The sequence below is a fragment of the Panulirus ornatus genome, chromosome 8 (genome assembly GCF_036320965.1).
Source record: "Panulirus ornatus isolate Po-2019 chromosome 8, ASM3632096v1, whole genome shotgun sequence".
In the NCBI taxonomy this organism is placed as follows: Eukaryota; Metazoa; Arthropoda; class Malacostraca; order Decapoda; family Palinuridae; genus Panulirus; species Panulirus ornatus.
In genome coordinates this window covers 17,644,490-17,658,284 of record NC_092231.1, presented here as the reverse complement: position 1 = coordinate 17,658,284, position 13,795 = coordinate 17,644,490, and the positions used below count along the sequence as shown (strand labels likewise).

Here is a 13,795-nt window from a genome sequence, read left to right as displayed (position 1 = left end):
CAGCAATTATGGCTAAATGATCTCCCTTTATTAATTAGAAATGCATCTGGCTCTTTTATGCATAAACGGAAGACACCTACTTCATTTGTGTGATGGATAATCCAACACATTTTTTTTCATTTCTGAGTGGTATCAGAAACCATGTAAGGCCTCCAAAAGAACACCTTATAAGACAAGAAAAAGTAAATAAAAGGTTTCAAGAAGAACCTGCAAAGAACACTCTTATGAACCAGGGAAATAGCTCACTGGATATGTGGAATGTCAAAATTTTCAAATGTTTCTGAGTACTTTTCAAATAAGCTCAATCCATCTATATCCAAAATGCCATTTCCCACAAGCAAAGCATTGTGGTGCATGCAGAATCTTCCTCAAACAATCCAAATATCATATTTAATGTCCCCACACTTTTTAGTATTAAAGATTGAGAGCAACACTAATTATATCTGTTGAAGGGTTGTATGATACTACACCTGGCATTGGCTGCCATGTGAAGTGAAGTGCTACCTGCTTGGATCAAGATAGAAATTTGATGATGAATGATAAAAGATACTCATACAAAGAAAATCTGATGTCTACTGCCCCCAATCACTTGATAATATGTAACTGCTTGGAATTAGACAGCTAATATATAAAATATTCCCCATGCATCTTCATGCAAACAAGCATAAGTATTTCCAATAGCAAGCAGTTACATATTCATAATAGTGTATACTTAAACAATCATGATCTGGATATGGGTGGATAACATGTCTACTACGTTCTTGTACAAGGAATTCTTAAAATGACATGAGTTGTAAACCAGTTTTATTACAAAGCTCAACAGCACATTAAAAGATGGAAAAATTAGTGTTGCTGAATCAAGAGGCTTTTTTCTATACCTACAATATGAGTAATGTGAATTTTCATTGTTACTGACTCTTAAATATGGTTGCCAATGACCATTAAGAGAAGCCACACTGTAAAACAAAAGTTAAACCTCTCTTTAAGTACCCATCTGTTGAAACTTTTTAATAAGCAAGTTAACTGACTGACACAGACCCTTAATAACTGACTTATAATTTTCAACAGTTTTAAGTATAGAAAAAGTCACTCAATTTTATAACCCATTTTCATTACTTGATACACTGTGGATACACACTGCTAGAATTATGTGGCAAGGCAGTTTAAACAAGGAAAGCCTACAAAATCAACTAAGTCTAATCAAACATATTCAGGACTTATGCTAATCAAAACATATTCAGGACTTCTGCCACACATCTAATAATTGAACCAACCAATTACCAATTACTGTGGATACATATGGCCCTGCAAGAAAGATATATACTCCATTTAATAATGGGTCAGAGAATGTAAGTGTGGGTTATCAGTCAGGGTCTTATAACCCATACAGTAAAAATAATCTAATTCTTAAAATCTACACACCAAACCAGCCAGCCTATAAAACAAACTAAAAAATAGCCAAGTGTATTGAGAAAGGATTATTTCTAGGGCTTACATACCAAGGCAGATGAAAAGTTATAGTCCAGGGAAGTGAAAAAAAAATCACATGGCACATTATTACGGAATGCATCGAGGGAACCAATTTCAACAGTCCTCAAGTATCATGTAACGAAGCATGTACAGGTAGAAGATCTGTTCAGATTCCTTAGGACCAAACAGAATGAAAATTAGATATTTTTGGATTACAGATGCTGTATTGATCTTTCAAGTGGGCTCAGATTGAAGTTTGAACATTTTGAAACTTTTAACTATGGTGCTCCTATACAACCAATGTAAATTTCAATGTTATTTTTAGCTTCTTCATATTTTTTGTTTTTTCTACTCAATGAGATAGCACCAGGAACAGACGACAGCCTCATTTGCTTAAATCCAATCCCTAGCTAGAGTCCACCATCTATAGCCAAGCCCTATATGCCAATTCTGTGGTTTCCTATGACCAACGGTTCATCCCACTGACAGCATGTCACCAGTCCATAACATATCACTCCAATATCATCTCTATCCCAAGCACACCTTATTCCTTCATGAATGTTTCAAACTCTGCACTTTAAAGGATCTTTCATCCCATCTTTCCGTCTTGTTCCAAAGCACTCCACTTCCTCCAGGTTCTCTCCCCTTCAAACTCACATACATCCTATCCAGTCTCACTGATACATCTAATTACCTTGCTTTTATTCATTAAACTAACTCAACTTCCCCCTTTCACACTTTTCCAAACTCTAGCACCAACTTTTGGATCTCTCTCTCTCTCTCTTAAGTTTGCCACCAGAGCCATGTCATTGGCAAGTAGCTGATGACTCACCAACTGGGACTCCCCTAGCCCTAGCATATTTCACACCCCCTCTCTATGAGACCATCTTATTCTCCTCCCTCAACTCCCTATCCATGAACAGATTAAATAACAAAGGTGCCAACAGACACCCTTGTCAATGATCCAACTTCACCTGGAACCAATTACCCTCCTCAATTCCAACACTCACACACACACACAAACACACATGCTTTACCCTACCACAACAAACTTCTTACCTCATCTAGCAGCTTTCCTCCCATAAACTGTATTAATAGCAACTCCTACAAGGCAAACCTTGTCATTAGTTTTCTCCAGGTACATGAATACAACATACGTGCCCCTCTCTTTCTCTAAGTATTTCTCACATAAATTTTCTAAAGAAAATACTTGGTCCCCACAACCTCTTCTTCTCCTAATACCATATTGCATCTCCCCAATCTGATAACTATATGAATGTCACCACCCTCTCAATTATAACTGTCCCATGCATGTTAGCAGGTATAACCAACAGATTTATAACTTTGTAATTTGAACAATTAGTTTGCCCCCTTTGTCATTTTATAATGGAACTGTACAGTCACCTTGCCAGTTCTCAAGAATCTCACCTTAGGCTAACATTCAGTGAAAAGTCTAACATGATCACCCCACTTGTGGAGAAACCAAACTGCTTTCCCATCCATAACCACACTCCATCTCATACAGCGCTTTTACCATTACCCCTCTTTTTATACACTGCTTTCATCATCACCCCTCTTCTCATGCAGTGCTTTCACCAAACCCCAGTTTTCACGTAGTTCCAAACACCAAATAACCAACCGTATTAACTAACTCATTCAACAGTCCTTTAAAATAATCAGTGCATAACTTTTTCATCTTTTCTTTGCCTATTACCACTTCCTCATCTGCTCTACCCACTGGTGCTCACATTTATTTTCTTGTTCTCCTCACACAATTCACATAGCAAAACATTATGTTATTCTCCTTAACTATACCAATACTCTCTCATCCCATTTCTCATTCACCTTCTTTTTCAACATTGCACCTTCATCTTATACACCTACCAGCCACTCAAACTCCTTCATTACAGATACCACCCATAAATCCCTCTTCTCTTTCACTAGCAAATCAACTTCCTTATCTTGTGACACACTATGCTTTCTTATGAGCTTTCATCCCACCTTCCACACATCACATACTCCACCCAAATACATAAGCATCCCTTGGCCACTCCTCTCGTTTAATTTACTCTTACCTATACATTTGCATTTTCTTTAATGTTTGCCATTTCCCACAACAGCAAAGAGGCACCAGATGGTGAACATGAGCCTCATTTGCTCACATTCACTCTACATCCCTCATCCACAGTGAAGCCCCTAAGATACATCAGTTCTTTTGCCTTACTATACAAAACATTAAAAGGGTATTTAGTTTACTTACCTCAAATTCTTCCTTGTCTATGCTTCTAACAAGTGTAATGAAGACTAACATAGAGTTTGGCAATTACAGAGATGATGTAGTGCTGGGGGTGGTAATAAGTGCAACCAAGGCTGAGGCAACAGAAGTAAAAGGTAGTTCTATCATTTCATCTATCAAAGAAGTTGATAGTGGTTTGCATGGAAGTTCATCTCGGTCAGCAACATCAAGTACAGGTAAAGGGCTTGGTCAAGGAGTACAAGTAGAAATTCTGGATTTACACAATGCTTTAAAGCCTTCTTAACACTTCTTGAAACTTTAAGTGCTTCACGAATTTCAGTTTCTCCTTGCTAGTTTTCATGCTTCAAGAACCTTATGTACTCATCTTCTACTTATACTCCCTTTAAAGGCTTGGCATATCGCTTCTTGATAACATATATATGGTCATGTTGCAAACTTCATAACATTCCTTCAGGCCAATTTTGGTTGAATTTCATCTTTCTTCACAAAAGTATAACATGTTTTTTTCACATGACTATTCTAAGCACTATCATATGGAAGCTTGTTAGAAGCCACTGTAAGGGCAGAATAAGGGCAGTAACCCCAGAAATAACATGAAAAAAACGAGAAAAACATGAAGCACTACTGGCTCACATTCAAACTGGATGAACAGTGACAAAACAGTTGCATGAGCTACGATATCACACAAAATGGAACAGCAACTTTTAGAAACTCATGTGCCATTTTGGCAGGAAGTTTAAAACCAGAGGTATTTCTATCTTATGCATTTTCAGACTATAAATATTCGGACTGGATATCTTCTACCTGTATTCCTTAAACATGGGAAGTAAATAGTCTTGAGAGTATTACTTATGAAATATTAACAAAGCTGAGGACCATCCTATGAAAGATAAGCAAGCAACCAACAAAGATCTGTCTGCAGAAAAGTGCAACAAGCAACATTACTGTAAGGCCCAACTGAGGAACATACTTTAGGAAGAAACAAAATTGCTTGTTCTGCAGCACAACTCAGACACCATGCTCCTCAATCAAAGGAACCCTTCAAAGTAGCCACACAATTGCTTACTGTGACTAGAATGTGGACAAGAGTGAATGAAATCTTCCAAATCAATATCCAGATGTCCATCAGGAGGAAGGATGAGGATGTGAGTCTTATTTCATTTCTGGAACCAATGGAAGCACCTAAGCCCCTTGTCCAAGGTACTAATCACTAATTTCAGCTCTCTGTCCCTGACTGGAATCAACCAGTAGGCAAGTATTACACAGAGAATGTTAATCATGCCACAAAGTACTAATCACATTAGATATCAACAAAGCATTCAACACATTCTCATGAAACATCTTCACTCAAAAAGAAGTCGAAAAATCATAAAAATGGTTCACCAACTTCAGGGATGCTACCAAGCCAAATCATTCACAAAGGCTTCATCTAAAAAATACAGAAGCTCTAAAACTGAGATAACTAAAGAGCAATTTTTTTCTCTAACTCTCTTTAATATCTGCCAGGGTAGGCACATAACCTCCCTTTACCTCCTGCAGGCTGCAGTATGAAAGTCTCTCATATGCAGATGACAATCTCATAATCACATCTCAGCTCCCTGGCATGACCTTATCAACAATAATTCATATAATTAAAAAACTGGCTGATTAAAAACTGAGTGTGTGCATCCACACACCATCACTCTGTACATCCTCTACAACAAAAGAAAACAACCTGTTCCCTCCCTTCATCCTAAAAGGCAAAACACTCCAATTCAAGAAAAGTCATACTGGGTAACAAATATGACATACATGACATTCACTTCCCACACCAAAAACATCAATGAAAAGCGATAAACAAACAAAACACCCACACAACATATATTGGTACTGTACCAGATTTGAATGACAAAAAAATCCCTCAGTAAACTTTACCCTAACCTATACTTCACCTGCCTGGTCACACATCCTGACAATAAATTAATAAATGAATATATGCAGTCAGCTGGAGATGAAAGAGCCTGGGAAGTGAGTCAAAGAGCAAGGTTATTAGGTTCTGCAGGGTTGAGGGACAGGTTAATTGGGATGTAAGTTTGAATGGAGAAAAATTAAAGAAAGTGAAGTGTTTTAGATATCTGGGAATGGACTCAGCAGCGGATGGAACCATGGAAGCGGAAGTGAGTCACAGGGTGGGGAGGGGGAGAAGGTTATGGGAGTGATGAAGAATGTGTGGAAGGAGAGAACGTTATATTGGAGAACAAAAATGGGTATGTTTGGAGGAATAGTAGTTCCAACAATGTTATATGGTTGCGAAGCATGGGCTATAGATAGTGTTGCACAGAGGAGGGTGGATGTGCTGAAAATGAGATGTTTGAGGACAATATGTGGTGTGAGGTGGTTTGATCGAGTAAGTAATGAAAGGGTAAGAGAGATGAGTGTAAATAAAAAGTGTGTGTTTGAGAAAGCAGAAGAGGGTGTCTTGAAATGATCTGGACATATGGAGAGAATGAGTGAGGAAAAATTGACAAAGAGGATAGATGTGGCAGGGGTAGAGGGAACAAGGAGAAGCAGGAGACCAGACTGGAAGTGGAGGGATGGAGTGAAAAAAGGTTTTAAGTGATCAGGACCTAAACATACAGGAGGGTAAGAGGCATGCAAGGAATAGAGGGAATTGGTCTGGGGTTGAAATCCTTGCTGTTGGAAGGCACTATGTGTTCTACAAACAGTGCATGTTCATATGCACTATATTCGTGTTTATATACCTCCAAGTTTGACAGTAAGTTCTGTAAAATTGTTAACTACTGGTAATGTGAGCCTAATGGGATTTGACAAGTGTTAACGTTAATTCTTGTTTACCAATGGTGACTCAGCTACATCTCCTCCTCGTATGCCAAATGGCTGTTCTATGTCTTCTATCTCATTCTTGTATATCCCGACGATGTGATCATTACACAAAAGTGCACTTGGGTACTTATCATGTTTCATATTCCTGTGGTTTTATGCATGAGTACACATGTACATAGTCATACTTGCTCACCCTTATCCATTCCCAGCACCACCCCACCCCACAGGAAACAGCCTTGCCAGCCCCTGCATCAGCGAGGTAGCAAAAACAGACAAAAAAAAAGGCCACATTCATTTACACTCAGTCTCTAGCTGTCATGTGTAATGCACCAAAACCACAGCTCCCTATCCACATCCAAGCTCCACACTCCTTTCCATGGTTTACCCCTGACGTTTCACATGCCCTGGTTCAGTCCACTGAGAGGCACATCGACTCCAGTATACTACATCGTTCTAACTCGATCTATTCTGTGAAACCTTTTACCTTCCTGTACGTTCAGGTATAAATCTCTCAAAATCCTTTTTACTCCATCTTTCCACCTCCAATTTGGTCTCTCACTTCTTGTTCCCTTCACCTCTGACACATATATCCTCTTTGTCAACCTTTTCTTACTCATTCTCTCCATATGTCCAAACCATTTCAACACACACTCTTCTGCTCTCTTAACCACACTCTTTATATTATCACACATCTCTCTCATCCTGTCACTGCTTACCTAGAAAAACCACCTCACACCACATATTGTCCTGAAACATTATATTTCAAACACATCCACCCTCCTTCATACAACCCTATCTTTAGCCCCTGCCTCACAACTATACAATATTGTTGGAATCACTATTCCTTCAAACATACCCATTTTTGCTCTCCAAGATAACATCTCTCCACACATTCTTCATCACTCCCAGAACCTTTGCCCCCTACCCCATCCTATGACTCACTTCCACTTACATGGTTCCATTTGCTGCCAAGTCTACATACACATGTGCCATTCCCATATTAGTGAGGTAGTGTCAAGAACATATAATGCTCAGTCATCTGTTCTTATGCTACCTTGCTGACTTGGGAGGTGGCAAATGAGTGCCAAAAAATAATAATGTCAATGAGATGGCCTTGATTAGGGCTTCAGTTCTCCATACCAACTCAGCTAACATACAAAGAAGATAAAAATAGGTAAGCTAAGGTAATCTAAAGGGAGTCAGTGTTACAATGAAGTGAACATTTAGCCTCTGGCAAAGGTTGCAGTGAAAGTGAGGAGCAGGTTGAGGAAAACAAGGGAATGAGCACTTGATGCAGATTCACTAGTGACTCTTAACTGCTATTCATGAAAAATATATACAAACAGAGAGGATAAGTAGAAACTAGTAAGCTAAGATATACGACCATGGGATAGCCCAATGATAAAGCTGATGGCCCATGTTCACTGAATGATACTTCTATCCATGATTACTATTTGCACATATTTACATTTATCTTTATGCATATTTACTTACATTTAAACATATTCATATATTAACACTAAAGTAATCCCAAAGAGTGGTAGTCTCTGTAATAAGCGCCTACAATAATCAAAAGACACTTGGCAGTCACACAAATGTCAAAATATTGGCAGGTTCAAAATAAACCCTAAAAAAACAGTGCTTAAATGATGACTCAAGATGACTCCTAAGCAAATTTTCAAATGATAACTCCCAGCTTTTATGAGTTAAACAATACAGGTTTACTATTGTTGCACTCATAATGGTGAAACTGGTTGATGACAAGAGCTTTGGCCATAGACTTGTATTATTTTCATGATATGTATTACAAGAACAAGTGAGAAATTATACAAACCTTCATTACTTCCATCCTTGCCCATGATGATGCTCATGGATGTGAGTATCTGTTCAGCTACTGGAGGAGACATGGATGCTGCATATGTCTGGGCATGACTAGTAACACGTAGATGATTGATCAGGGCCTGTGAAAAAAAAAATCTTGTACTTTCTTAATTCTAACTAAGGAAAAGAAGTATATCTGATACTGAGACTTCATTCTGTATCATGCCAGTACAAAGCTAAAAGACTATTAGCCTTAAATAACCAAAAAAGGCAAGACAAATGGCTCCCTAAGACATCAAAAATAAAAATTAAAATTTTAAGAGGCAATTGCCTTCATACTCCAAGCATGGTAGGTAGTAGCTGGTAGACTGCCAATGACCAGGGAGGTATATTACCAATACTACCCGCCTAAGTATCGGTAGGGTTAGTGACCTGCTTAGTGAGCTAGCACTTCAGTGGTTGTCAAGTTGCACTCCTCTGACCCAGGTGACTGTCTTTTCTTTCTGCCTCACTAACACGAGGACTACTGGCATTCTGTCAAAAAATGTACAATCTTTCCTTGCCATACTAACACTTGACAACACTTTAGCCCTGCCTTTTGGCAAAAGGGTAGGAGCAGTACACAGTAGTAGGCAGGAACACTTAGGCAGGAGCACTGGGTAGAAATACTGGGTAGAAGTAGTTATAAAGAACATCAGGTAGGAGCCTCAGCAAACACTGCACGAGAGTTGCCCTCTGCCAGTGGCCTGTTAAGACTGAGAAGCAGCATTGGAGTTCACTAGTTATGGAAACTCTACTGCTGCGGCCACCCCTTTGAGGGGATTCCAATTGGAACAGCCTTCAGAGATACAGATGGATAGACAGAACTATACTCTTGCTAATTTGCTAATGCACTTGCAGTCACTTCATATGCAGTCTAGGCTCAAACACTTACACTAAGAAAAAAAATACTAGCTATGTACAGTACAGGGCCTAAAAGGCTTTAATTATAAGAATACTAATTCTAAAAGATTGGGGAAGAGCAGTGCGGTTTCAGAAGTGGTAGAGGATGTGTGGATCAGGTGTTTGCTTTGAAGAATGTATGTGAGAAATACTTAGAAAAGCAAATGGATTTGTATGTAGCATTTATGGATCTGGAGAAGGCATATGATAGAGTTGATAGAGATGCTCTGTGGAAGGTATTAAGAATATATGGTGTGGGAGGCAAGTTGTTAGAAGCAGTGAAAAGTTTTTATCGAGGATGTAAGGCATGTGTACGTGTAGGAAGAGAGGAAAGTGATTGGTTCTCAGTGAATGTAGGTTTGCGGCAGGGGTGTGTGATGTCTCCATGGTTGTTTAATTTGTTTATGGATGGGGTTGTAAGGGAGGTAAATGCAAGAGTCCTGGAAAGAGGGGCAAGTATGAAGTCTGTTGGGGATGAGAGAGCTTGGGAAGTGAGTCAGTTGTTGTTCGCTGATGATACAGCGCTGGTGGCTGATTCATGTGAGAAACTGCAGAAGCTGGTGACTGAGTTTGGTAAAGTGTGTGGAAGAAGAAAGTTGAGAGTAAATGTGAATAAGAGCAAGGTTATTAGGTACAGTAGGGGTGAGGGTCAAGTCAATTGGGAGGTGAGTTTGAATGGAGAAAAACTGGAGGAAGTGAAGTGTTTTAGATATCTGGGAGTGGACCTGTCAGCGGATGGAACCATGGAAGCGGAAGTGGATCATAGGGTGGGGGAGGGGGCGAAAATTTTGGGAGCCTTGAAAAATGTGTGGAAGTCGAGAACATTATCTCGGAAAGCGAAAATGGGTATGTTTGAGGGAATAGTGGTTCCAACAATGTTGTATGGTTGCGAGGCGTGGGCTATGGATAGAGATGTGCGCAGGAGGATGGATGTGCTGGAAATGAGATGTTTGAGGACAATGTGTGGTGTGAGGTGGTTTGATCGAGTAAGTAACGTAAGGGTAAGAGAGATGTGTGGAAATAAAAAGAGCGTGGTTGAGAGAGCAGAAGAGGGTGTTTTAATACTAATTCTAAAAGAGAAAAATGGTTACTAGCACACCACCAACATACTGAAGTCTTCTCTAAAACTTTGTGGGTAACAAGATGTAAAACAATGTACTGACTTGCAACAGGTCTAGTTTGTTTTCTAGCAAACTCATACATAATTACTCACAAGGATCTCACAGATCTCATAGTTTTCAATATCAAAAAGAAAAGAAAAGTATGTAGTTTTCAATATAAAAAAAAAACTGGGAATTTTAACCCCATAAATCTGTACTATTACAGCTAACAGCTGAGCTTCCTTCATGAGCAGAAGGTACTACAAACTTGCAAAAATGAAGGAAAGAGTCCTCCATCTGTGGACTGGCATGAAACTTGTAACCCCAGCCCACTTCTAGGATGTGCCTCTTACTACTAGCCACTGTTCCCATCCTGTAAAGGAATATATGCTATATTCCTGGCTGTAGCTCTAGCTTCTTTATCAACCTCCAATAGGGTACAGTGTCATAGGTTTTATGGTAGTCCAAATACACAGTATCTCTATCCTTCTCTTTAATCTAAGATGGGGTTTACCTTGGCACAGAAGTCTTAAAGCCTAGTTATGCACAACCTCCTTTCCATGAAACCATACCATCTTTCAGTCAGAAAGCTTTCAAATAATCTTTTAAAATGTTTCAGAGGAAGTGGCCTATAGTTTTCTGCATTATTTTCTGATCATCTTTCTCAACGGCAGACAAAATATTTCCTTACACATCTTTGGAACTCCCTCTTCTAGTGACTTACTTAATGTTTTAAAGAGATAAAACAAATGCGTAGGCACTTTTCTTCATTACGTATGAGGAGACTTCATAAGGACCATGGGCTTGTACTATTTGTTTTAAAGCCTAATCACATTATCATACCATTTCTACTGAATTCTAATGCTGATGCATTATTATCCTCCACAGTGAAAACACTAGATCAATCATTCACACTCCTTATATATTTCCTAATCATCCTCATGAATTCTTTCCTAGAGTCCCTTAATCTGATGAACTTTGTTTTGCATCATCTACAATGCTCTTTTCAAAATTTCCCTGTTCCTCCCTTTTACTTTGCAGCATCATTACTTGCTTTCAGGTATCTTTTACATGCTGCCTGGCCGTAATTTCTCTTATATCTCCTCTATAATATACGCCTGAGCCCTTTCACCTTTTGAAATTTCCCGATGAATCATATCTCTCCATTTTGATCCTCCTCTTCTAGATACCAGGGATACTCATGTTCTTACCCTAATTCTGGATTTCAAAGAACCTTCTACAGCACTGGTCTACATACTTATCACAGAACCCCTTTTCCCAATCAATACTCCTAAAGAACTTGACCAAATCCATGTAGATACATTGATAATATTTCCTCTTTGGGCCTTGTGCCCCAAGTGATACCCCTCCTGTAACCTCCTCTACCACAGATTCAAGATCAGGCACTACATTATCACCATTTCCATGCTACAGTCAGTTACAACAAGCAAAGACAAAGTATCATCTCCCTAGTTCAAGTATGGTCTGCCATGTACTGATACAGGAAGTTACATATACTTTCAAGAAATTCTTCTCCAAGACTCAGCATCTCCTAAAGAATCTAAGGTTTCCTAATCTATTTACCTGTTATTCAATATTATCTACTTATTTATCATACTTTTTAGCTGTCTCCCGCGTTAGCAAGGTAGCACAGGGAAACAGACGAAAGAATGGCCCAACCCACCCACATACACATGTATATACATACACGTCCACACACAGCACATATACATATCTACACATCTCAATGTATACATATATATACACACAGACATATACATATATACACATGTACATAATTCATAGTCTGCCTTTATTCATTCCCGTCGCCATCCCGCCACATATGAAATGAAAACCCTATCCCCCCCACGTGTGTGTGAGGTAGCACTAGGAAAAGACAACAAAGGCCACATTCGTTCACACTCAGTCTCTAACTGTCATGTCTAATGCACCGAAACCACAGCTCCCTTTCCACATCCAGGCCCCACAAAACTTTCCATGGTTTACCCCAGACGCTTCACATGCTCTGGTTCAATCCACTGACAGCACGTCGACCCCGGTATATCACATCGATCCAATTCACTCTATTCCTTGCACGCCTTTCACCCTCCTGCATGTTCAGGCCCCAATCACTCACATTTTTCACTCCATTTTTCCATCTCCAATTTGGTCTCCCACTTCTCGTTCCCTCCACCTCTGACACATATATCCTCTTTGTCAATCTTTCCTCACTCATTCTATCCATGTGACCAAACCATTTCAAAACACCCTCTTCTGCTCTCTCAACCACACTCTTTTTATTACCACACCTCTCTCTTACCCTTTCATTACTTACTCGATCAAACCATCTCACACCACATATTGTCCTCAAACATCTCATTTCCAGCACATCCACCCTCCTCCGCACAACCCTATCTATAGCCCATGCCTCGCAACCATATAACATTGTTGGAACCACTATTCCTTCAAACATACCTATTTTTGCTTTCTAAGATAACGTTCTCGACTTCCACGCATTTTTCAACACTCCAGAAATTTCACCCCCTCCCCCACCCTACGATTCACTTCCACTTCCATGGTTCCATCCACTGCTAAATCCACTTCTAGATATCTAAAACACTTCACTTCCTCCAGTTTTTCTCCATTCAAACTTACCTCCCTATTGACTTGTCCCTTAACCCTACTGTACCTAACAACTTTGCTCTTATTCACATTTACTCTCAGCTTCTTCCACATACCCCACCAAATTCAATCACCAGCTTCTGCAGTTTCTCACCCAAATCACCCACCAGCGCTGTATCATCAGCGAACAACAACTGACTCACTTCCCAAGCTCTCTCGTCCACAACAGACTGCATACTTGCCCCTCTTTCCAAGACTCTTGCATTCACCTCCCTAACAACCCCATCCATAAACAAATTAAACAACCATGGAGACATCACACACCCCTGCCGCAAACCAACATTCACTTAGAACCAATCACTTTCCTCTCTTCCTAACAACTTACCTCCCACACCATATATTCTTAATACCTTCCACACAGCATCTCTATCAACTCTACCATAGGCCTTCTCCAGATCCATAAATGCTACATACAAATCCATCTGCTTTTCTAGGTATTTCTCACATACATTTTTCAAAGCAAAAACCTGATCCACACATCCTCTACCACTTCTGAAACCACACTGCTCTTCCCCAATCTGATGCTCTGTACATGCCTTCACCCTCTCAATCAATACCCTCCCATATAATTTCCCAGGAATACTTAACAAACTTATACCTCTATAATCTAAGCACTCACTTTTATCCGCTTTGCCTTTGTACAATGGCACTATGCAAGCATTCCGCCAATCCTCAGGCACCTCATCATAAGTCATACATA

General features: G+C 39.5%; 1 protein-coding gene across 1 annotated transcript in view; it reads right to left on the bottom strand.

Moving 5' to 3' along the window:
- lace (serine palmitoyltransferase long chain base subunit) overlaps positions 1 to 13,795 on the bottom strand; it is a 143,878-nt gene that overhangs the window by 54,846 nt on the left and 75,237 nt on the right. Inside the window, exon 8 of the mRNA XM_071664180.1 lies at positions 8,385 to 8,511. Within this exon, the coding sequence (XP_071520281.1) occupies positions 8,385 to 8,511 (127 nt within the window). The remainder of the gene's footprint in view (positions 1 to 8,384; positions 8,512 to 13,795) is intronic.